Consider the following 26,050-nt stretch of genomic DNA (forward strand, 5'->3'; position numbering starts at 1 on the left):
GTCTCCGCCACCCAACACCGGCAAACACCACTCCACCATCGCAGATCTAAACCGTACGTCGACTCCGGGAACCAAAGAACATACCTCTTTCCACCACCTAATGAAAATCTCCTCCAACTGTCTCACCGCCATAGATGGAGGTAGATACGACGTGAAGGATCAGTCTCACCTCGCCACGCGCCGTCGTCACGAAGCTACCGTCGGAGATCTGGAAAAGGAAAATCAGATCTTGACAAAAGCTTCAACCCTAGAAGCCGACTCCCATCTCCACCGTCCCGCTGTGAGTCTCGCCGTCACGCCAAAGAAAGCCGGACTCCCTCACCATCAGCCACAAAAGACCTCTGGTTGAAGCCTCGACAGGCACAAAGTGACTTGCATATCGATCAAGGAGAGCAGAGGGAGAAGAGAGCATAGAGAAAACAAGGATAGAGGGTGGAGGGGAATGCCTCCGGCTCCGTCGGGACGGTGGCCGGAGCTAACTCTTCTACGTCGGTGCTTTTCTTCTGTTCGTGGGTTAGAGAGAGAAAAAATTGATTTTTGATTTGAACTGGATTAACTCTCATGTTAAACAAAATAATTTCGCATATCCAATTTTAATAAAATATTATATTATTATTTAATAAATAATTTTTAAATGCTCAAAAAAATATTTATAATTAATTCACAAATTCGGAAGTAGCAAAATGAAATAAGCAACTTGTAAATAATTCATTTTTGAATAGGTAATCAAAATGAGAAGTAACAAACCAAACACATATCTACATTTTTATTAGGGTTAACGACATATTTTCACAACATAACTATCATATAGTAACAAATGTACACCATCTTTCATCCTCGTCTAAATTATACATAATATAAGTATCTAAACTTCTTACCCCCTAATCCAAAAGATCAAAACCCGAATCCCCCCAATGTTTAAAGTTCAAACTAAAATAGACACAGAGCGGTTTAAAGTTAGTTTGCTATTCTTTGTTTTTAAACTTAACCATTGACTAACCTGATTAAACCTAAACGAATCGATTAGAAAATTTAAACCAAGTTGGTTTATTATTCTCTCTCCTATATTAAATTTTATACCAATTTTAGAATTATGACAGAAATACAGTGACAATACTAAGAAAGCAGAAAAATAAAAACAAACCTACAACAATGATAATCAAAGAACGGCCACAACAACAACCAATAATTTAGCCTTAGAAGAAGAGACATTAGAAAACCAATCGACCACCACAACAAGGATAAAGCTTAGGCCTGGGCATTCGGGTCGTTGGGTCTGGTCCTTTCGGGTCCGGGTCCTTTCGGATCCGGGTCTTTCGGATCTAAGAGTTTAGGACCCGATAGGGTAATTTCAAATTCTCGATTCCGGATCGGTTCGGATTGTGCCGGGTCCGGGTCGGGTCGGGTCTTAGATAGTTAGACCCATTCGGGTAACTAGAATTTATCGGTTCGGATTCGGTTCGGTTTCGGGTCGGGTTCGGTTCGGGTTCGATTTAAAAAAGACCTAAAAATACAAAAAAAATATCTGAAAATATTTATATATCCGAAAATATTCGAAATTTTATTCAAAATTTGTGTTTTATTATATTAAAATGTGTATATATATTACACTATGCGAGATACAACAACAATTTGTTGTCTCCTAGTGGTTGACCCCCATGTTCTCTAGACGAATAACCCGTCTTCGATTCCCCCTTGATTCATTTTATTTAATTTACATTATTAATTCGGGTACCCATCGGATTTTGGGTTTGGGTCGGGTCGGTTCCTACCCGGACCGGGTTTTTTCGGGTCGGTTTCGGGTCGGGTCTTCGGGTCCGGGTAAAATACCCAGGCCTAATAAAGCTCCAACCACATCAATCCCCCCCTACAAAGAAAACACGCCGCAGCTTTGCTGAAAAAATACGAAGCCACAACCACATCAGACCCGCCACAACAATAAATCACTGCAGCCTTGCCGGAAAAGTACAAAGTTACAACCGCATCATCAGTCCCGCCACAACGAAAACGCTGCATCTTTGCTGAAAAAGTACACAACCACAACCATATCAGTCCCACCACAACAAAGAACCATCGCAGCCTTGCTGGAATAGTACAAAGTTACAACCACATCAGTCCCGCCGCAGCTTTGCTGGAAAAGTACACAACCACAACCACATCAGTCCTGCCACAACGAAGAACCATAGCAGCTTTGCCGGAAAAGTACGCTGCTACAACCACATCAGTCCTGCCACAACCAAGGATCACCATGGCTTCGTTGGAAAGGTACAGAGAAATATTTCCACCGTTAATTGGAGAGAAGAGCTGCCTTCCACCATCTCTCAAAACTAAAGAAAGTCAATAGCTGTGTACTGAAGCTGTTATTTGGAAGGAAGAAGCCAGTGAGACTACCACACCTCAAGACCTGCTACAAAAGAAGACAAGAGACAAATACACCATAACTGGAAAGCAAGTCGATCCAAGACGACGAACCCATAAGCTCCAGAGACAGTATTTGCTCAATACGCACTGCCACAGAAGAATAAGACTCCATGAAGAAGTCTTGAGAAGCTTCTCATGCGAACCTTGACTGAAACTAACCAAGCATAGAAAATTCGAGCTCCTCTCCAGTCTCTCTCCTCTGTTTCTTTCTTCTTTGGGTTAATCGTGTGATGGGCATGATGGTGTTTGTGAAACCTATGTGCATGGGTCAGATTCTTTGTTTTTTGGAGTTTTGTGTAAAACTTGTTTTGTGTTTGAGAGAGCACGATAAAAAATGGAGAGTGTTTAGGCAGATATCAACAATGAATTCGTGGACTGATGTCCCTCTTGGATTTATGGGAAATGAAATGGGTTGTCTTTGGATTTTTGATTTTAAGGTTCTTGAGGGATGAGATCAATTTGGGGATTTTATTAGAGGGTTGGGCCGGGCCGGTTTTAAATTCAGTTCTGAAACCAATACTATCAGTTAACATTTTAAACCATTAAACCAACCCAAATTTTTGGTTGTACGGATTCGAGTTTCGATCTTTATGATAGGGAGGTTATAGGTTTAGATACTTATAATGTGTGCAATTAGGGCCATGATGAAAGATGATATGCATTTGTTATTATATGATAGTTCTGGTGTTAAATTAGGTCGTTAAAACTTTAAATTTTCAAATTAAAAGCCATAATGCCTCCAATTCATGTTTGAACCAAACAATTCCTCAATTTTTAAATAATAGACATTTTAATTCTCATATTTTGTTGATTCAGCCTTTTAAGAAATTCAATTAATCAACTATTAAACTCGAGGAACGGTCATTATACCTAGTACGACGCCGTTTTAAATTCATTTTGTTTAAGAAAAATCGCAAATCGATTTCATCTTCCTCAATTGAAAACCTACTCCCCAATCCAATTTCATCTTACCCAAATCAATTTCAGAGGCAATTTCAGATAAGACAAGCAGTGGTGGTTTTTCCGACCACAAGTAATGATTCTCATCAGTTTGATAAAGTCGGATTGTTACGCCGGAGAAAGCAGTGCTGCTTGTCTTCATTGGAGATTTCCTTTGAAATCGATTTGGATAAGATGAAATTTAATTGAGCATTAGATTTTTGAGTGAGGAAGATGAAATTGATTTGATGTTTTTCTTAAACAAAGTGATTTTTAAAACGGCGTCATATTGGGTATAATAGCCGTTACTGGAGTTTAACGATTGACTATTCAAATTTTCTAAATTGTTGGGTCAATAAAATATAAAAGTTAAAATGGTCAATATTTAAAAGTTGAATTTTTTTTTGCTCAAATACGAGTTAGAATTTTTTTTCTCTAATTTGAAAATTCATGGTTTTAAAGATGGTTTTCTCTTATTAAAAGTCATTAACTTATTGATAAATTACGTCTAAGGGCATCTCCATCTCCACTCCATTTTTTTTGTCTGAAATGGAGTAAAAATGAATATGGAGTAAAGAATGATCCAACACAATTCTATATCTCACTCTATAATAGAGTTTACTCCATCTCCATAAATGGAGTTTACTCCATCTCCATAAATGGAGTAATCTATTTTTTGTTTGTTCATCATTTCATTATAGAGTAGAATCATTTCATTATGGAGTAGAAAATAGAGTAGGGTTAGAACATTTTTACTCTATATTCCTAATTACGGGAGAGAAAACGAAGTTTTACGATTCTCTAAGTAACGCCATTGTATATATTTGGTGGACGTCCACCAATTTTCTATATGCTTTCCGATAGACTTCAATTAACGATTGGTGGTGGACAACATTCTAATGGGCCTTTAACAATTGATGCAGATCCAAACGAATAAGACTATACAAAAATTAAATGATTTAGTGTTAAAGTTATCTAGATCTGATGAGTTGAAAAAAATACATATGTACATCTTATTTATTTATAAATTGATCATATAAGTATTTCTAGATAAATTTCACTCAGCGCAGAATATGGGTTATCATCTAGTATAAGTTTATACGTAAGCATATAGTCTGCTGGTAGTTTTTGTTGATATAATTAATTTCAAATTTTAAGAAACATGGATCCTATTAGTATTAGTGTGTGTTGTTTTAGTCAACCGTCTGATTAATAAACGAGATGTTGAATTACAGAAATAATTTTAGTTAAGGATAATCATAAACTGTTGATAAAAAGAAGGATAATCGTAAACTTCTGTATTTAAGAATATTTTTATTCATGTATTCAATAGTGAGCAAAAAAATTAGTGTGTATATATAAACAAAGGATTGCTTAACGATTAAACAAAGATTGCTTCCTTTCTTCCCCTAGTGGTCTGTAAGTTTCTTTGTTTCTCTCCCGTTTTTGATACGTTGATATAATATTTATGTAATTCCCTTTTTTTAATCAGGAAATATGGCAAAAATCTGCCACAGATGTACAAGTACGACAGCCGTGATCCATTGCGTTACCGAAACTCAGAACTTCTGCCTTACCTGTGACTACCTGAGGCATTGTGAATGTGATGCTGCAGGACACATTCGTTACCAAATTTGTGATGAATGCATGATCAATCCAGCTTTACTCCTCTGCTCCGACCACATGATCGATCTTTGCCAATCCTGCTATTCACGTCACTACAACTGCGTCGCCTCTGGCCATCACATTCAAATCATCAATCGCTTTCCTCAACAACAACAAAAGTTGTAATGGGAATGACCATGAGCATAAGCATAAGGACCATGTAGGTGACAAAGAGAGAAGAAAAGGGATGTTTCAGATGAGCTGCAATGAAAATACCGATTGCGAGATATTGTCTGCAATGGACTGTGAGTCATGCCTAAAGTCAGACGCTGTCACTTACTGTCCCCTACACAACAAGCTTCTACGCTACTAATGCGACATAAAGATTCACCTTCCCGAGCCCATTCCGCCCCTATTAGAACTTGAGATTGAGGTGAAATAGACGAAGAAGACCATAGAAGAAAGTTTGTTACAGAGAATGAAAAATGTATTTTCTCAAGTTAAACTTTACATTGTGCTGTTCAATACATATATATACAACCGATGAAGCAAAACCATTGGTAGGCGAAAGGAAACCAAACCAATTTGTTAACCACATATTCTAATACCCTCCCTTCAAGATGGAAGACACAAGCTGTGTAGTCCAATCTTGTCTACTAAACTCTTGAATAATCCTGGTTGCACTGGTTTAGTCAATATATCAGCTAGTTGCAACTCTGACTTGACATGGAGCGTCTTGAGAAAGCCACTCTGCAACCGTTGTCGAACCAAATGACAATCTATCTCTACATGCTTTGTCCGTTCATGATACACCGGATTAGAAGCTATGTAGAGAGCAGATTGATTATCACAAAAGAGAATGGCAGGTGATGAACGTGGACAATGTAACTCGGTGAGTAAAGTCGTCAACCAAATCAACTCACATGTAGCATCTGCCATGGTTCTGTATTCAGCCTCAGAGCTGCTCCGCGAGACTGTATGTTTTTTCTTCGAGCGCCAAGAGACTAAGGAATCACCAAGGAATACGCAATAGCCAGTAATGGATTGTCGGGAGTCAGTGCAAGCTCCCCAATCAGCATCTGAATATGCTGTAAAATTCAGTTTCGGGGAAGCAGAGTAGAACAAGCCTTGGCCTGGATCATTCTTGAGGTATCTCAGAACACGAGTAGCAGCCTGTAGGTGAGAGTCTGTGGGAGCAGACATGGACTGACTGAGCTTATGCACCACATAAGTAATATCAGGCCGAGCGTGGGTGAGATACAGCAAGCGTCCTACAAGTCTTCGATAAACGGCATCATCAGGCAGAGGAGTGCCTGTGGACAGTGATAGTTTCACATTCGGTTTCATAGGTACTGAAAGAGGTTTGCATCCCAAGAGGCCAGCTTCTTCGATAAGCTCCAACGCATACTTACGCTGATTAAGTGAAATGCCTGACTGGTTGCGAGCAATCTCAAAGCCCAAGAAATATTTTGCTGGACCAAGATCGCGAAGCTTGAACGCAGACTTGAGAACAGTCTTGAACCTTTCAACCGCATCATCATCATTCCCAACAATCAAGATGTCATCTACATAGACGAGCACCACAAGATAGACCTTGTCCACGTACTTGACGAAGAGAGAATGATCCGAGTGAGTCTGTTTGAAACCATCACCAGTGATCACATGAGACAATTTGTGATTCCATTGGTGTGATGCCTGTTTGAGGCCATAAAGAGACTTATGAAGCCGACAAACAGAGTTCGGAGGCACCTTCTTCCCAGTCAACTCTTCATAACCCTGAGGTAGCTTCATATATATTTCTTCATCAAGATCGCCATTGAGAAAGGCATTACTCACATCAAGATGAGTGATCGACCATTGTTTCGCCGCTGCAACAGCAAGAAGAAGTCGTAGTGTACCAATCTTTGCCACCGGTGAGAATGTGTCCAAGTAATCCAGACCCTCCAGTTGTGTATAGCCCTTGGCCACCACGCGAGACTTATGTCGCTCAACGGTTCCATCAGGATTATACTTAATGGTATGAATCCACTTACACCCAACAGATTGTTTCCCTGGAGGCAGTTCACACACAGACCAGGTACCACTCTCTTCCAACAAATTCTTCTCAGATTTCATGGAGTTTTTAAACTCATCAGATAGAACAACTTCTCTATAGGTTTTAGGAAGTTTAGTAGTAGAAATATTGAGAAGAAAGTTACGATGATCCTCATCAAATTTATCATAAGAAAGATAAGAAGAGATAGGATATGGAGTGGTATTAGTTGAATGAACAGGAAGAGTGTCTATCCTATCAAGTAAAAAACAATGATATTGATCAAGATAAGCAGGAGCACGAGTGTGACGTTTAGAACGAGTCTGAGCTTGTGGTAAGGAGTTAGTGGAAGAAGAAGGAATAGAAGAAACATGAGACGAAGGAAGATGTTGCAAAGAGTCATCATAAGGCGCAGAGAACAAACCAGATTCAGTTATATCATTTCTTAGATCAAAGAAAGCTGGGAATGGGGAATCTGGAACTGGTAGAGGCAACACATCTTGATCAAAGAATTGTGAAAAATCATCAGAACGTTTATGCTTTGAAAAAGGAAATTCTGTCTCATGAAAAACGACATTACGAGAAATGGAAATAGTTTCAGAATCAAGATGAAGAATTTTGTAACCTTCAAATCCATTTGGGTAACCAAGAAACACACACGGAGAAGCATGAGGACTGAACTTGTTTCTATCTTTCAACAAAGTAGAGGCAAAACACAAACTACCAAAAACATGCAAATGATCATAAGAAGGTTGTTTGTGTGTGGGAAGTTCATACGGTGATTTGTTCTGAAGAAGAGGAGAAGGAGTGCGGTTTATAAGATAGACAACAGTTTGAATGCACTCTCCCTAGTAATGTAAAGGAACGTTAGATTGAAACAAAAGGGCACGGGCAACATTGAGAATGTGTTGGTGCTTACGTTCTACTACAGAGTTTTGTTGAGGGGTGTATGGAGAAGAGAAGAAATGAACAGTACCATGAGTTTGAAGAAGAGATGTAAATGCTAACTCAGGTGCATTATCAGATCTAATTGCTTTTATACTAGCAGAATATTGTGTTTTAGCATACTGTAAAAACTCAGGAAACACATGAGAAACAGAACCTTTATCTTTCATCAAGTAAATCCATGTTACATGCGTGCAATCATCAACCAACGTAAGTAAATACTTGAATCCATCATGAGTAGGAGTCTGAAATGGAACCCATACATCAAGATGAATTAAGTCAAAAGGTAATTTTGAAAGATGAGGATTATCAGGGAAAAGAAATTCGTTTTTGTTTGGCTAAAGGACAAACTTTACACAGACTCCAATGATCACTTTTAACAGACCCAGAGACTTGTAAAAACTTTGAAAGAATTTGTATCTTTTGATGAGAAGGATGACCCAATCTTTGATGCCAAATTTCGGATGAAACCAGAGAAATATCATGATCTTGAGTATGTTGTTGATGGAAAACGTTATGTGTAGCAGAAGAAACAGAATGAGATGCAGATGAATGATGATCAGGTGAAGCAGGAGCATCCAGGACATAAAGATTGTTGTGGAGGTTACCCTTCCCAATCATGTAATCCGGAGTATGCTCCTGAAGTTTAAGAAACAGGTTACCAGGAAAGATGTAACATGCATATGATGGAAACAAAACATAGATGGTGCTATTTCTAGTAAGAGCACTAATGCTTAAAAGATTGAACTTGAAATGAGGAATGAACAACACATCAGTCAAAGTCAGTCGTGGAGTAATTGTGATAGTGCCTGATATTTCTACTTGAATGCGAGTACCGTCAGGAAGTGTAACAAACGTGTCACTAATTGAGTTAGTGCAAAGAAACATTTTCAAATCAAAGCAAACATGGCAACTAGCACCAGTATCAATTATCCAAGTAGTGTCTAAAGTAGTAAGACCGTTCTTCATTCCCGCAGAAACAAAATGATAGTTATTCGTGTTACCTGAAGGTGGTGTTTCAGAGGCTAAATGAGTGATAAGATGAGGTTGTGGTTTTGAAGTAGAAGCTGTACCATCCGACAAGTGAATGGTGCTACCAGAGATCTGAGATGGTGTCGTTTGAAGACTCAAGACACTGAGAAGTTGGTGAACCTGATCTGGTGTGACTGTACCCAAGTGAACTCCTTGTTGAGTGTGCATCGAAATACCACCACTATCTTGAAGAACCATATTTGCAACATTCTCCTTGCGAGGAGGCCAATTCTGTGAAGATTTCTGTGAGCCTGGAGCTTGAACTTGACTCTGTGGTTTAAGAAAGGAGGATGGTGGTTTGTATCCTTGCGGATAGCCATGTAGCTTATAACATCGGTTGACAGTATGGACTGTAAGTCCACAGTGAGAGCACATGGGACGAGGCCTGTTTTTGTTGTATCCACCGGAATAAGCCGCCACCAGATTATCATCAGGAATATTCTGAGAGATGTTACACGCAACAACACTCGCACTTTTCATCGACCGTTGCCTTTCCTCCTGAGAAACCAAATTGAACACCTTGGAAATGTTAGGTCTTGGCTCCATCATCAGTATCTGACCCCTTGTTGCAGTAAAGGTATCATTAAGACCAGTCAGGAACTTCAAGATGTGATCTTGCTCTTCTCTAGCAACGATCCTCTTTAGACTAGCACAGTCAGGACGTCCACAGCAACACGTATAAGGTCCTTCATGATTCTTCAACTCCTCCCAGAGCTGCTTCAACTTCGTATAGTAATCACTCACACTTTGAGAACCTTGTGTTTCAGCAAAGATCTGCTGTTTAATCTCAGCTGTTCTTGGTCCATCACTTTGCTTGAACTGATTATGAATATCGAGCCACATCTGTCTGGCCGTATCCTAACAGATGATGCTCTTCGCAATCTTCTTTTCTACAGCATTCACGATCCAAGTACACACAATGTTATTGCAACGAGACCAAGACGCAAAATCAGGATGATCTTCAGCAAGTTCCGGATACGTTCCATTGACAAATACAGCTTTATTCCTAGCTCCTAAAGCCATAAGCATCGATCTACGCCAAGTAGAGAAGTTACCTAATCCAGCCAGTTTCTCAGAGACAAGAAAAATACCAGCGTGATCGGCATTATGAACGTAGAGAGGATTCGAGTTCGGATCGAGAAGAGATGGAGACGACTCACGAGCTTCATCATTCACCGTACTCATTGTAGCTGCCGTACTCTCAAGAAACTAGATCCAGAACAGAAGAATCAAGAATCCAATTGATCAAGAAATAGATCGAAATCAAGGTATTCAGCAGGAATCGTAGTGAATCAATACTCCAACGAACGACGAGACGAACAGATAGATCGCAAAAATCTCCCGAAGCAAAGAATCCGCGAAGACGAGAATCGAAAGCGATGTACTCATGAAATACACCAATCGAGAGAGGATTCAAAGCTCGAGAAGAATGAAAAGATTTTCCGAGAAAACAAAGCAGAAAGCGAGCGTTTAACTGCTCTGATACCATATTAGAACTTGAGATTGAGGTGAAAGAGACGAAGAAGACGATAGAAGAAAGTTTGTTACAGAGAATGAAAAATGTATTTTCTCAAGTTAAACTTTACATTGTGCTGTTCAATACATATATATATACAACCGGTTAAGCTAAACCATTGGTAGGCGAAAGGAAACCAAACCAATTTGTTAACCACATATTCTAATAGCCCCATATGAGATGTAGCTTTGCGTGACCTGCTAGAGACTTTCTCCCACTTTTATCGTCGGAACATATCGTTTAATTTTACCACCGACATTTCCTGCAGCGGTAGCCAAGGAGACCTACACGCCGGCTCCTCATCCTGCGGCCTCCGAATAGGTCATCGGGGCCCAGTCTACATGATCGCAAAATTTTCTATTTTATTTTGAAGTCCTTTGTTTCAGGGTTCTGTTCGGATTTTATTCTACGGGTAATGTTAGTTTTCATTTTGACATCATAACAAATTTTTAAAATTGGATTGAATAACAAAAAGAATAAAATGGTTACAACAAACTCCAACTTGTTGGGGATGGATGGAGGATCGATATGGTCTTCTATTTTTTAAAATATAAATTTTATCGTTTATAACAGTTTTAATATATAATTGATAATTAGAAGATATTGAAAAATACATAATTATGGGTACTAGAAACAGTACTAGAAACAGAAGCATAAGCTTTGAGATGGGGAACGTTGGCTGGGTTTGGTTATTAAAATGTAAATTTTTGAAACAGATCTCTGGTGTTAAAGAAGATGCTCAATGGAGAGGAGGAGATCTGGCCAAGAATGAAACCCATCATCCAAGAGATCTACACCTCATTGGCGGAAAGATGGACTTCGTAGAGAATCTTTTTGGGATGTTAGAGATTGGGTTCATGGATTTGGCATAAGCTTTTGAAGCTGAGAACCTTAGCGAAGCAATTCCTACCTATGGAGGCAAAATGTCAGATTTTAATTGAAGTTGCAGGTGAGTCTGGTACGTTAAAGCTTGGTATTGCTAGATCAGCTCTAGTTTGCGAAGTAAGGAATGATACATGATGGGCTTTCCGTAGAACCCGTGATAGACATATGCGAGAGATAATCAACTTGACTGAAGCTCATCAGTTGGAAGAAAATAGAAACACGCAGGATGTTGTTTTATGGAGAAAGAACGAGAATGAATTTTGCAATCACTTTTCAACCTCACAGACGTGTCAGCAGATCCGTGTGAATAGACTGATCAAACTGTGGGGTAAAGTAATTTGATTCTCGCTTGGAGTGCCCCGTTTCGCTTTCATAATATGGCTGGCTGTTAACAATAAATTGTCAACCGGAGATCGTATGAACTCATGGGGACAGGTGCAAGGTTGTCTGTCTTGTGGAGAGTCAAACGAGATCAGGGATCATTTGTTTTTTTTGCCTGTCCATACACTTACACTCTCTGGATTGAAGTGGTGAGTACGTTGTTGAGGAGGCCTCACGATCCGAACTCGGGAAGCACTCTTGAACACCTAACAACTCATAGTTTCAGCTACCTTGGCTACATTCTATTGAGGTTAGGGCTTCAAGCTACAATCTACATGATATGGAAGGAAAGACACTAGTAGAAAAATTCGCTATAGCTACGAATTTGCTACGTTATTTTCGTAGCAAAATGGGAAAAGCTACGAATTTGCTACAAATTTGCCACGAACCGTAAAACGTAGCAAATCGTATCAATTACGTAGCTAAATTAGCTACGATTTTACTATGAATGTAAACGTAGCAACAAACTGCTACGATTTTGCTATGAATATTACGTGGCTAATATACAAAATGTCTTTTAGCTACGATTTGCCACGAAATTTTTTGTGGCTATTTGAAACCCTATACCCTAACCATGTTTCTAACCCCTAAACTCTAAAAAAAAATTTTAAACTCTAATATTTTCATACTATAACCTCAAAATCTTAAAGTTAAACTCAAATTTAATCACTTTTAAAATAACTTTTCAAATTTTAACTCTAAACTCAAACACTATATTTCAAACCCTAAACTCTATATATAAACTCTATACCCAAATCATAAATCTAAACATTAACTCTAATATTTTCAAAGTTTAACAACAAATATCAACTTAAACTCAAAATTTAATATTTTTAAAAAATTATTTCCAAAACTACTAAACTTCAAACACTATATTCCAAACCATATACTATGGCTCTAAATCTTATATCCCAAATCATAAAATCTAAACATCAAATTTAACCTTTTCAAATTTAAACACCAAAACTTAAACATAGATACTAATCAAAAATTTTCAAATTGTATTCTCAAATTTTACTCTAAACCCCAAACCTAAGACTCCAAATAAACTTTAATCATGAACATTAACGTTATATTTAAAACTTTTAAATTAGGCTAAACTTTTAACTTTAATCATAGTCATTAATCAAATCCTATATTATAAATCTATATTTAAATTTAAATTCATTTGTTTAAACCCCATATAAACCCATTTATATTTAAGTGAATTAGAAGCTTATTTGATGACCAAAGAAAAAGAATTAACATTAAATCTAATATTTTCAAAATTAAACACAAATCTTAAACTGAAATTTAAATTTTAATATTTCTTATAATTTAGTTCCAAACTTAAATTTATACTTCAAACACTATATTCCAAACCATACCCTATAACCATAAACCTTATACCTCAAATCATAAATTTCAAACACCAAATTTAACATTTTCAAATTTAATCACCAAAAGTTAAACATAAACTACTAATCTAAAATTTTTAAAAAGTTATTCTCAAATTTTACTCTAAACCCCCAAACTAATTCTCCAAATTAACCTTATATAAAAAAATTAACTTTATATCATAAAACACTAATTAAACAACTTTATAAAATTATATTAAATCAAGTTGTGTTATTATTAACCCAAACCTAAATCCATATTCTAAATTTAGGATTTTCAAGTTTATATTTTAAATTAGTTAAAAAAAAATTTAAACTCATGCTAAAATCTATACCTCATTACCTATTTTCTTTATTCCAAATCTTCAATCATAAATATCTTTCAACTTTAAACTTTTAATTATCAAACCCAAATTCTAATATATTTTAGTTGCAATTCTATCGAATCATAAACAACAAAACCATTAATATAATCCTAAACTATGAAATCTAATAATAAACTATTAAAGAAATAGAATGCTTAATTCTTATTGGTCCATCTTGGAATGGTGTGGATCACCATTATCTAATCCTAACCATCGATAATATTTGATCCAACAGATCAGATTGATTTGGTTTTGTTTAACTCTTTCTTCACTTCTCCCCTCCCAAACTCCATCGTCACCTCATCTCATCTACATCTCTATTCCACTTCACGAGCTACTTTTTCTTCTGTTCTTCTTCTCACGAACTCCGTCGCCACCCTCCACCTCGTCACCTTCTCGTCTCCTCCTCATCACCTCCACTCCTCGTCTCCTCCTGTGTAATCTCTCTCTCTCTCTCTCTGTTTTCGTTCTCACTTTATCTTTGTTCTTTATAAAGGAGTTCTTGCGGCAGAAGAAGATGATATGGTGGTTGTTGGATTTGCTGGAAGTAGAGTAGAAGACCACCACTATTTGTGGCAGATGTGGTGGTTGTTGGATTCACGTCACACGGGTTGACGCTGGAAGAGGAAGAAGAAGATCTGTGAGATCCGGTGAGGTCGAGGAGGCGGCTTCAAGCTTGAAGATTAGGTTTAGTTTTTTTTTTTTTTCTGGGTTTATTTTTTTTAAATTCTGGTTTAGTCTGTAAACCGGATTTTAATTGTAAACCGAACTTTAATTTATATTAAAAATATTTTATTTTAATTATAATCAGTTTTCGAATTAATTTTTTTTATTTAAAATTTCGATTTATTTGTGATTTTTTTTTTAAATATTTTTTTTAAAAAAGCTACGATTGACCACGTTTTAGGTTCGTAGCTAAATCTTCTTTTGCCACGTTACCTATCGAAGCAAAAACCGTAGCGTAGTGAAACGTTTTTGCTACGAACCCGAATATGCTACGATCGTATACGTACGATTTGGTTTTCGTAGCTTTTCGTGTCATGTTCTCTATATAGCTACGAAATAACTTTCATAGCCACGAAAAGTGAACGTGTGTATTTGGTTTTTTTCTACTAGTGAGAAATGATAGTAAGCATCTCAAGAAGCCAAGACAGCATAACCATTCGGCGAAGATTATTGACAAAACAGTTCGTAATCGGTTCATGGCCACCACATATTGGGAGAAACCGCGTATGAGGGGTCTTATGCAAGAATGGTACTGAGCACATAGATAGTTTCAGAATTTTGTTCTTTTTCCCCCAAAATTCCTTTTGTACATAAATATTCCTTTTATTTTATTGATGATTAGTAAATTTAACATTCCATCAAAAAAAACCTGCAGATAGAATAACACACGTCCATTGTCCTTAAGTTGTATTCTATCGTGCATGTATGGTTGAATTCATGTATTAAGGCTGATAAGCCATCCGTAAGACAATGAGTAGTTTGGTTAATGAAAAGTAGTTGTTGAGTCAAAAAAAAAGAAGAAGAAAAAAACACATAATTTATCTTTCAAATATCAAATCAAAAGAGAAACTCACATATCAAGTAAAACTCTCTAGATTTCTAATCTCTCCACTAGTGTCCGTAGAGTAGATACGTCCTTAGAGTAGATACCACTCTTACACTAGTCGCCCTAAGTGAACTTTGCGACTGTCCTCCATACCAACCCCATGATCCGTTATACCAGCCCCAGTTGGGCTGGAAAAAATACACGAATCCGAAAAATCAAACGTACCGACCCAAAAAAAGTTTTGCACAATCTGAACCGAAACTGGTACCATATCCGAAAATATTCAAAATTTTGGTATTTGAATAATCAAATCCGAACCGGATCTAAATTGAAATATTTTGGGAATAAAAAATACCAAAATCACAATTTATATATTAAAATATATTAATCATTTTTAGATTTAATATTCAAAATACTCGAAATATAGTCAAGTAATTGAAAATAGTAAAATTAAATATATGAAAATATTCAAAATACTCAAATTACCATCAATACAATTAAAATAGCAGTCCTTTTGTTTTACATCCCCTTGGACTTTATAAATATTTACAGCAGACTGCCACTACATATTAATTATTAAATATAATAAAGATATTATTATGTTCCACGTTTTATGGGTTATATATATAAACGTATTTTGTCCACTTCGATTTATTGCCAATCGGGTATCTAAAATCTATCAACACAATAACAATTCAAAATTTCTAAGCATATTCTCTCAAACACTGACGCAACATACGTCATTAATTAGTTGGCTTAATATCTTGCATTGTTCTCGCCAATATATCTTTGCACAATAACAACCAGGTTAATATTCACAAAGTATATTCTCAAAAGACAATCCCAACATATTGGCGGAATCCAAAGATAATATATTTTGAATTTATAACAAACCCTAATTCCCAAAGCATTCTATATTCCATTCCTTTCCTATATATACCTAATACTCGACATAAGCAACCTTACACCGTGGTAAAAAAACAAACCTTAAGAAAATGAAGGCTACACCAAAGCTATCTTACCTGTCCGATATCAGGCCGTACAAACCTGAATGGTGGGTCCAAGTCAAGGTCCTTCATACCTGGAAACAACACAGTAAATTCAGTGAAACCACGGAAATCATTTTTGCTGACAAGAAGGTAAACGATTTTGATCTGCTTTGTCTCTATAATATACAATATTTCCAGACTGTTAACAAATTATGATTAAACATTTTTTACTTATAAAAATCTGTTTTTCATTATTTTAGGGAAACAAAATTCAAGCATCTTCCAAAAAAAAACTACTTGCTTAGTTTGGGTGCGGAATGTCGTGTGGGTGAATGGAAAAACCTAGAAAATTTTGTGATAACTCCAGCAGGAGGTGGATACCGACCTACCAATCACCCTTATAAGCTGTCGTTCATGAACCTCAATTGCTCCATATGAATATAGTAATATCGATATGTTTCTGGATTTAGTGGAGTTTGAAACTATATTGAGTGGACATCTAGACAATAATCTCTTGATTGGCATGTTTTTAAAACGTTTTGTATTGTAGTTTGTTTAGTTAATGTTTATTAATATACTGGTTTTATCTAGATGTTGTGGGGAAAGCCATAGATATTGGAGAAAAGTTAACTCTCCAATGTAGTAACGGGAAAGAAAAAAAGAAGATTGAATTCACTCTCAGAGACATAAAGTAAGTTATAACAAAGAAAGTGGTCACATTTTATAGTTAATGAATCGTAATGTTTTTGACTTAACTATTTTCTGTTTATTTGTATTGATGAATGCATACCATGTTGTCTTTAGGGGAACTTTGCTGATACTTTGGAATCATATATAGAAGAAGCACAGTTGGGAGTGGTTCTATGCTTCATCCGATTTGCAAAAATTGGATCATTTAGAAGTAAATATCCTTTACTACTCTAATATAAATTAATTTTATCTTTTTATTAAACAATGAGATATATATTTTTGCTTTAGGTAAACTCCAAATTTCAAATGCTTTTGATACCTCTCAATTATTGATCAATCCACCAATAGAGGAGAGTGATGCATTGAAAGAAATGTGAGTAATTTTGAGACTCTTGAAATTTGATACGTAGCTCTTTTAGAGTTTACGACTCAGTTATTATAATAATATTTTAATTAAATATCGACATGTCCAGGTTTAAGTGTGATACAGCAAACATGTCAATTGTTGAATCAAATGATTCCAACAATCAGATGGTTCGTCACCAGAATAAGGTGATCAATATTGACACATGGGATCAGTATGATGATAAAAACGTGGCTGAATTATTGACTTCTACACAGGTTTATTATAATCTTTGTGATCTGATTAAACTTATTTTATGTTTGCATATAATAACTTCATTTCAATATCACTTCGAATTCTTTACAGATTTGAAAAGCAACAGTTGGAGCTCATGAGATTGCAATTTACCTGACAGGGAAAGGGAATAGCAGAATCGTATTTTGTCACTGAACAAGAGGTAACTCTCTTGACGATAGCTAGAAATTCTCTTAAACTTAGACTCTTTTTAATAGTATAGATGTGTCTCCTTTGTAATTGTAATATCGATCTATAACAAAAGAGGGAAATAAGATTGTTAAAATATCAAGAACAAATTAAAAGAAAATACATCAAAATCATGATCCGCCTTTTACCTGTGATAAAGTATGAGTCAGATGCTTTATTAGACCATCAAAGAACACTAATAACTTTGACCCGCAAAGCTGATTCAAGAGAAAATATAATTGGTAGTATTAGTCGTTATCTTAACAACTTTTTTTTCCTACCAAAAATATAGTTAGTCATCGTATGGGTTATAAGTTGTAGTGAGGAAGCCCACTTTATAAAATATTTAGGGGACAGAGATCTTAAATGTAGATATCAATATGCATTAGAATCATAGTAATTTTAAAATAAACAAACAAAAAGACAGTGAGTACCAATTGTCCTGCATCTCAAAACTACATTTGTTGTCCTGCATCCCAAAAGTACATATATAAACAGAGTAAGAGCAAAAAAATAACTGACGATATTAGAACTCTTAAATCAAACAAAAAACTTACAGATTTTCAAGAGGATGCATGTTTGAAAGATCTCTTTCTGGAAAGATTTGATCATTTATCTTCTCAATCCATCCTTAACCGATTTTTTTCCTTTCTACGAACTGGAGAAGGATAGTTTTCTTCAGTTTTTCCAGAATCGTCGATTTGGACGAAGAGAGCTGCTATCTTTCGTTTGTTTTTTTTACTAAAGACATTACTTTCTGTCTGTTTTTTTTCTCGATAACCTTGATTATTAGATCACAAATTTTTTTTTTTAATTTGTAAACATTGGATATATTCTGGCACAAAGCTACAAGCCTAAAATATGTCTGAAGCCCATTTAATGTTTTACAAATGAAATTAAACAATGGTCAAAAAGTCTAACTTATATGAATTATAAGCCCAATATATGAGATGGACTTTTCTTTTTGAATCAATTTATAAAAAGTCTATAATAAAATTTAAAATGATAAGAAACTTAATAAAATAAATTGTAAGGCTGAGTATGATTCAAATTTTTTTTATCATTATTTGCATTTAGTTATTGTTCCAAATTAAAAACACATGTATAAAATTTTTTGAACAAATTTAAATTTTGAAGGAGTGCAGTAATAAACAAACTAAAAAGACCAAACATCAAATATAATAATAACCATCCAGCCATGAACATATATATATATATTCATATTTTGTATAACATGACAAACTATAACTAAATTGAAACTTAACCGAGAACCAATACAACATACAAAATATCCAAAATTAACCAGATCAAAGCATCTAACCTCGAATCCATATATAATCAGACGAATTTTATATCTCTTTAAGCTAAAAACTTAAAAACACAACCGAATTGAAACAAATAAAAGCGCGGGTCAAAATCTAGTAAGTACCTTAAATACCTATTGTTTTTTCATACAACTATATAAACAGAACTAGTTTCATGTTATTTTAGATATTTAACATATATTATTCAAATGTATATATTGTATAGTTTTATTTTTGAGTTTTAAGGGTTCTATGGTATATTTAGATATTTTAATTTTCTTATATAATTTAAATGGATATCCAAACCTAAACATAACACGTAAAGATATGAACTAAACCTGAATCAAAATTTATAAATATCCGAATGGGTAAATCTTTAGTCCTAATAATCTAAAACTCGAATAGACCCAAATCAAACTCTATCTTTACGCCCCAAAGTCCATCAACCCCCATAATTAGGCATGATAATATATATGATTCTATGTGGCATAAATAAAAACAAACAATTGTTAAATAAATTTATTTATGATCAGGCATGATATTCCACAAGATTTTTTTGTTGCATAAACATGAACAAACAGTTGTTATATATGTCTTATATATTAACTAAGAAGCATTTTTAAGTTGTAACATTGATCACTTTATTGAGGTGTCAACACCATAATTTTTTTTAACTGTCTCTATTAAAAGTCATTACTTAACTTACGACAGAAATTGTGCCTAATTAATGCCATTGTATATTTTTGATGGACCATTAATTTTATACTAGAGCATGATTCAAGCAACCGCGCGGATTTTGATCTTTATTTTTATTTCTATAAGTTATTTAATGACATTTCTAAACATAAAGGCTATTTTGATATTTTTAGGTTCTACACTTCATAACCGAATCTACCTAGATTCGGAAGGATCTGACTCAAAACCGAGGGTGTTACAAAACCCACACAAAAATTTCTAGTATCCGAATGAAACTTAATTACAACATCCAAAAATTGGATACCTGAAAAGATAACCCGTATCCGAACGGATATCCGAATACCCATGCCTAATTGATTCTGTAAACAAATAAAAATAATTATTGTTAAACGTTTTGAATTCATATCACAAATGAATCAATTTCATTCAAACATGTCAAATTATTATGGTTAACATTTAAAATAAATGTTATTGAATTATTATGTCAACAACAAATAATAAAATAGTTAAGAAGTAAAAAATGTAATAAAACACTTAAAAATAAGTAAGTTCTCTAAAAAAATATAAAATGATGATTTTAATGATTGGTGGTAGATCACATTTTAATAAGTCTTTGATAGACAAGACTTTATTAAAAATTAAATGATTCGGTGTTATAGTTATCTAGACGTGATGAGTTAGAAAAAACATGTACATCTTGTTTATTTATAAATAGATCATATACATATATTTTTAGATAAATTTCACTCGGCCCAGGATACGGGCTATCATATAGTCTGCTGGTAGTTATTGTTGATACAATTAATTTTCAAAATTTGAGAAACATGGATCCTATTTCATGTAGTGTGTGTTTTAGTCAACCGTCTGATTAATAAATGAGATGTTGAATTACAGAAATTTTTTTTTGGATAATCGTAAACTTATTTTGTTACCGAAAAAAAGAAATAAACTTATTTATTTAACAGAGAATATTTATTCTTGTTTTCAACAGTGAGCAACAAAATTTACATGTCGTACTGAATATATATACACACACATAAACAAAGGATTGCTTAACAAATTAAAACGTTTGCTTCCTTTCTTCCCCTACTGGTGTGTAAGTTTCTTTGTTTCTCTCCCATTCTTGATACGTTGATATAATATTTATTAATTCCGTTTTTTTTAATCAGGAAATATGGCAAAAATCTGCCACAGATGTACAAGTACGACAGCCGTGATCCATTGCGTTACCGAAACTCAGAACTTCTGCCTTACCTGTGACTACCTGAGGCATTGTGAACGTGATGCTGCAGGACACATTCGTTACCAAATTTGTGATGAATGCATGATCAATCCAGCTTTACTCCTCTGCTCCAACCACATGATCGTTCTTTGCCAATCCTGCTATTCACGTCACTATAACTGCGTCGCCTATGGCCATCACGTTCAAATCATCAATCGATTTCCTCAACAACACCATAACAACAACAACAAAAGTTGTAATGGGAATGACCATGAGCATGACTGCATGAGCATAAGGATCATGTAGGTGACAAAGAGAGAAGAAAAGGAATGTTTCAGATGAGCTGCAATGAAAATACCGATTGCGAGATATTGTCTGCAATGGACTGTGAGTCATGCCTAAAGTCAGACGCTGTCACTTACTGTCCCCTACACAACAAACTTCTATGCTACTACTGCGACATAAAGATTCACCTTCCCGAGCCCGTGCCGCCCTTATTAGAACTTGAGATTGAGGTGAAAGAGACGAAGAAGACGATAGAAGAAAGTTTGTTACAGAAAATGAAAAATGTATTTTATCAAGTTAAATTTTACGTTGTGCTGTTCAATATATATATATATATATATATGCAACCGGTTAAGCTAAACCATTGGTAGGCGAAAGGAAACCAAACCAATTTGTTAAGGGTTTAGTGACAATTTTTCTTATGTTACAACTGGATTTTTGGTTTGTTAATTGGATTATATTGTCAAGATCATCTTGTTAAAGTTATTATTTTCACATTTTATTTTACCAAATATAATACCTATATAATTGTTGGATATGGGCCTCACTAAGTACCAAGGCCCAGGAGCTAACTCGGCCCGATCCCAAAACTGAGCCTAAGACAGGAGCGACGTGACGAAGCCCAGAAAAGGAAGCAAGGCCCGCGCTGAATGCCATCATCACATCGGGGTAAGCGGTTCACCAACTCCCTGAGACGACCTGAAAACACGCCACCGAACGACAGGAAGGAATAGGCCGAGACTCCTACCAAGGCGCCAAACCTACTCACTGACAATCCGCCGATCACTGTAGCAGGTCAGAAAGTAATCATAACGCATCCACAAAACCACGCAACTAAAGTCTATAAAAAAGGAAAAAAGATTACGAAGAGGGGGCAGCGAAATAGAGAAAGAAAGACTAGAGAGATAAAGTAGAGAGAATCCCGAGTTCGTCTTTACGACTACGAGTTCTTCTTTTATTCTTCGCTTCGGCTTTTTGTAAACACTTCATTAAACGAAACCTTTGGCCCCATTAATCATACTTATATCTTTGTTTAGTCTATAAATCCCTTGTTACTGGATTTAGGATTCAACAATAATCATACATTAAAAACAAACATAGAATACTAAAAGCAAAAAAAAAAAACAATCACATATACAACTAAGGAAAAGTAGAAAGAGAAGCCAGTCCAGTGAGGTGAAGATATGGTTGGATCCAAGTGAGGTAGCTTGTAACACCTCAATCCAGACACTAAGTTGATAAGTTCGGAAAAGTTCCTATGGTTCGACCAAGAGTAAATAAAGCCTAATAGTTCACCTTTTAAGACCTGTTATTCTTAAGTAAAGTATATTATGTGATTCATGTGACAGAGTCTAAACGTCTATATATTAAAGTCAATATAGGATAAACAGATCTTTTATTTATTTCACAAAGAATTCGTTACAACCGAGTTTGCCGTAAGGCTATTACAAAGTAAACGATCCAAATCACTCTATCAAACTATCCATCCATCTTTGGCTTTGAGTCTTCACGGCTAAGCCAGTTTCTTCCCACGATCACTTACGGTTCATGAAACCAACAATTACATAAGGAATCTATCGATAACTTAATGAGTTAGTTTTCAACGCATACATCTTATGTTCGGAATCTTTCTACGTCTAACCCGAGTTTCCCTTATAACTCTCGACTTTCACAGTCAACTTGGCGTGCCAGTAAAGTTCGGTTTTCAGATCGAGATCGATCAACCTAACCACCAAACCATCCCAAAACACTCATAATTTGATCAAGCTTATCGGCTATGATCCTCAATCAATCGCATCCCGGCCTTAAGCCATGGACTTCGTGATCAAACCGGCTTACAGCACATCCATGGTCTATACTCGCCCTAATTCCCTTCACTTGCCTTCCCTAAATACTCTTTCTCTCCTTCTTCTTACAAACTTAGATCTCTCTCACTCTCCTTTTTTGAAACTAACTTAGATCTCTTTTTTCAATTAAAACATGTAAGTTGTGTGTGATGCTATTATAGTTATGCATGTATTATATCTTTTGTTTAGTTTAGGTTTTGAAATTTTATAATTAGAGATTTTATGGGCTAGAAATAAGTTAGATATGTTAGCAAAAAAGAAGAAGAAATAAGTTAGATCTATTAGGTTGTGTTTGATTTAGGTTATATTTAGATCTACTATGTTATATTTTATGATAGATGAGTTTTATTTGTGTTTGATTATTTAAATTTTGCTAGGTTAATTATATTATTGTTTTTCTATTCATAAACGTTTTTAATTGGCTATTACTAAATAAATTGTTTTTCATCAAAGAAATGTATAAATTTTTTTTTTCCATTTCTGTTCTTTAACAAAAAAAAAAGATTGTGATATATATTTTATAAAAATGTTTTAGCATGTATATTAATAATTTTAAAAGATATTTCGAAGCATTTTTGAAATATGGTTTTAATATGGTTTCAAATAATTTACTTTAGAAAATCTTTGAATGTATTTAGGAATATATCCTTAAAATTATTTACTTCAAAATGTTTCCTTAAACCCTTTTTAAAAATAAATAAAAAAAAATTCTTAAAAGATTAAGATTTGTACTTAAGCAATTTTTTTTGGATAAAAAATTTAGAATATTTTTGAAAGCATAGTTTGTATAATATATATTACGATAATATTATAATGTTTTTATTAATAATATAAAAAAAAATAATTTTTAAAAATTTTTTTGTTCTGTTAGAATTTTTGAAGATTAATTCCATTAAAATTTTCTTATGGAACCTTTCGTTGGAATTTTTCCATAAATAGCCAACAAAAATATCTGACAAAAAGAATTTCATCAGAAATTTCCGACAAAAAGTTTTATCGGAAATTTTTGACTGATTAATTTTTGGAAAACGCTCTGTATGAACTTTACGACTAAATCCCTTAGAAATCTATCACAAATAATCATTTCTCGAAAGATTTTTGTTGGATTTAACCTTTAAAAATGACTTGTTTTCTTGTAGTTTACAGATTGTCTTGATTTCATCAGGCGCGTGTTTTGCATCCCCAAGTTATAGCTTAAACGGAAGGTTTACTCAACGAACTCACTCCCAAAGCCGAGACGTTTTACGGCACAGCCACGTCGGCAGAATACATCGCAGTGAACAACTTCCATGACACTGCGGCTGTAGCAAGTGCGAGAGCAGCCAAGTTCTATGAGCTCAAGATTATAGTCGAGGGGATCCAAGATGAAACATGAAAAAAATCACTTAGAAAAGAAGTATACATCGACAAAAAATAAAGATTATGTGGATATGATCTTTACATATAAAGTGTTTTCATTGACTTTCAACTTTTTCATTTATTAACATGTAAATTTGATCTTTAAAACCTAGATAAAACCCCGCGTTATACTATCTTATATATTAAAATAGAAGTCACAACCTTGATTCATGTGTGATTTTTTAAAAATTGAACCTAATGGACCTATTCCTAGAAAATCATGTTACATTTAATATCTAATCTTATCATTTTAATTTGAGCCTACAAGAAATGTTTATTGGGCTATTAATAATTGGATTTAAACAATAGATGATCCATTGGACTTATAGATAATACAAATTAAATAGATATAATTTAATGTTGTAATACTATACCTCTATATGCTAAATATTTAAATATTTGTCGATGTTAACTTTTAAAATTATAAAAAAAAAAATTTAAATAACAAAAATCATATTATCTAACAATGATTAATCTTTACTACCTTAAACCAATGAAAACAAATTTTAAACTATATAGTTTATTTTAAAAATTAAACAAAAACTAAATATTTAATTATTTACTCGATAATATAAATCTATGAAGCGAAAAGTTTAATTTTTTTAAAACTCTCTAAATTTGTGAAATATTACAATATCTTTGAATATGACAATAAAACAATATTTTATTAATCTTTATATATATAGTTATGATTGTAATAATGAAATAATAACCGAAAATATAAATATAGAAGAAGATACAAATACATGTGAAAGTTTGAAATAATCTATTCAATGAAAATATATACAGTAAACTTATTATGTTTTAAAAATTTATAGACACATATATATTATAATAAATACCAATTTAGAATTGAAAACAAAATATTTATATAAAAATAAATGAAAACAAAAACCCGCGCGGTTGCGCGGGTCGAAATCTAGTTGATATTATAATACAAGATTATTGTATATTTATATTTAATTTTTTTAAAGTATGTATATTTTTAGCCAACGAGAAATATATAAGTAATTCTAGCTAAGAAATGAGGTATATTAAATTTGTAAATTTTGAATTATATGTGTTAGTATTTCTTTGGTTTGAAGTTATTTTCAAAACTTTGTGGATTTCTTTATGTCTCGTTGTGATATTACTATTTAAGGATTTCTCACCTCCTCAGACCTTGCATCATTAAAGAAGTTGTTCAAGAAAGCATTCTTCGATCGTTCATGGTAGTAAGAGATCCTATGGCTGCAGAGCTTGAGCCAGTAAGCTGCTCCCCAAATAAAGAGTAAGAGAACAGCTTGGAGAAAATGTAGCTTACGGAGACTCAATTTACTTTGATGCTTGATTCCATGTGTTCGAACCTCTCAAGATAATCCATAGGATGCTCGTGAGAAAAAGAATGAAAAGGGTGTTGACCCATAAGAGTGAAGTATAAAGGTATCAGCTCAAAATTATTCCTCTTAAATGGTAAAGTTCGAATCGCAGACCTGTTAGCATATAACTAATCATGCCTATTGTAATCTCCGAGTTTTCTATGTTGAACAAAGCCAGAACTCCCAGCATTTTCAGCAAAAAAAAAAAAAATTCAGATCATCAAGCCTCGGCCCGGCCTCACACTATAAGAAAATAGCGGTATTCTGACGGACATTCCGACGGAAAATAAAATCCTCTGAATTTCCCGAGAAATTTCCGAGGATATTCCGAGAAAACCCAAAATTTGGTTTCCTCGGAATATACCGACGGAATTCTGAGGAAATAT

At 34.5% G+C, this 26,050-nt stretch overlaps 1 protein-coding gene and 1 long non-coding RNA gene across 2 annotated transcripts; one reads left to right on the forward strand and one right to left on the reverse strand.

The window, feature by feature from the left end:
• Positions 1 to 5,580: 5,580 nt before the first annotated feature.
• Positions 5,581 to 9,817, reverse strand: LOC106336398. Its single transcript, XM_013775231.1, has 5 exons — positions 8,414 to 9,817; positions 8,131 to 8,187; positions 7,917 to 8,064; positions 7,623 to 7,688; positions 5,581 to 7,553 (listed from the first exon to the last, which is right to left on the reverse strand). Exons 1-5 carry the CDS (start codon positions 9,815 to 9,817, stop codon positions 5,581 to 5,583), a joined length of 3,648 nt encoding a protein of 1,215 aa, XP_013630685.1.
• A 3,926-nt stretch (positions 9,818 to 13,743) lies between these two features.
• On the forward strand, positions 13,744 to 14,304 carry LOC106299656. Its single transcript, XR_001261831.1, has 2 exons — positions 13,744 to 13,934; positions 14,009 to 14,304. It is a non-coding gene; the product is annotated as an uncharacterized LOC106299656 (long non-coding RNA).
• The last annotated feature ends 11,746 nt before the right edge of the window (positions 14,305 to 26,050 follow it).

This window comes from Brassica oleracea, chromosome C1 (assembly GCF_000695525.1).
Source record: "Brassica oleracea var. oleracea cultivar TO1000 chromosome C1, BOL, whole genome shotgun sequence".
Taxonomy (NCBI): domain Eukaryota; kingdom Viridiplantae; phylum Streptophyta; class Magnoliopsida; order Brassicales; family Brassicaceae; genus Brassica; species Brassica oleracea.

Coding starts and splice junctions, on each gene's coding strand:
- LOC106336398 (XM_013775231.1), bottom strand. CDS start 9,817: ATGTGGCTCGATATTCATAATCAGTTCAAGCAAAGTGATGGACCAAGA. Junction 8,188..8,413: donor AAGATCATGATATTTCTCTG/GTTTCATCCGAA, acceptor GTTCCATTTCAG/ACTCCTACTCATGATGGATT. Junction 7,554..7,622: donor TTACCCAAATGGATTTGAAG/GTTACAAAATTC, acceptor TTCATGAGACAG/AATTTCCTTTTTCAAAGCAT.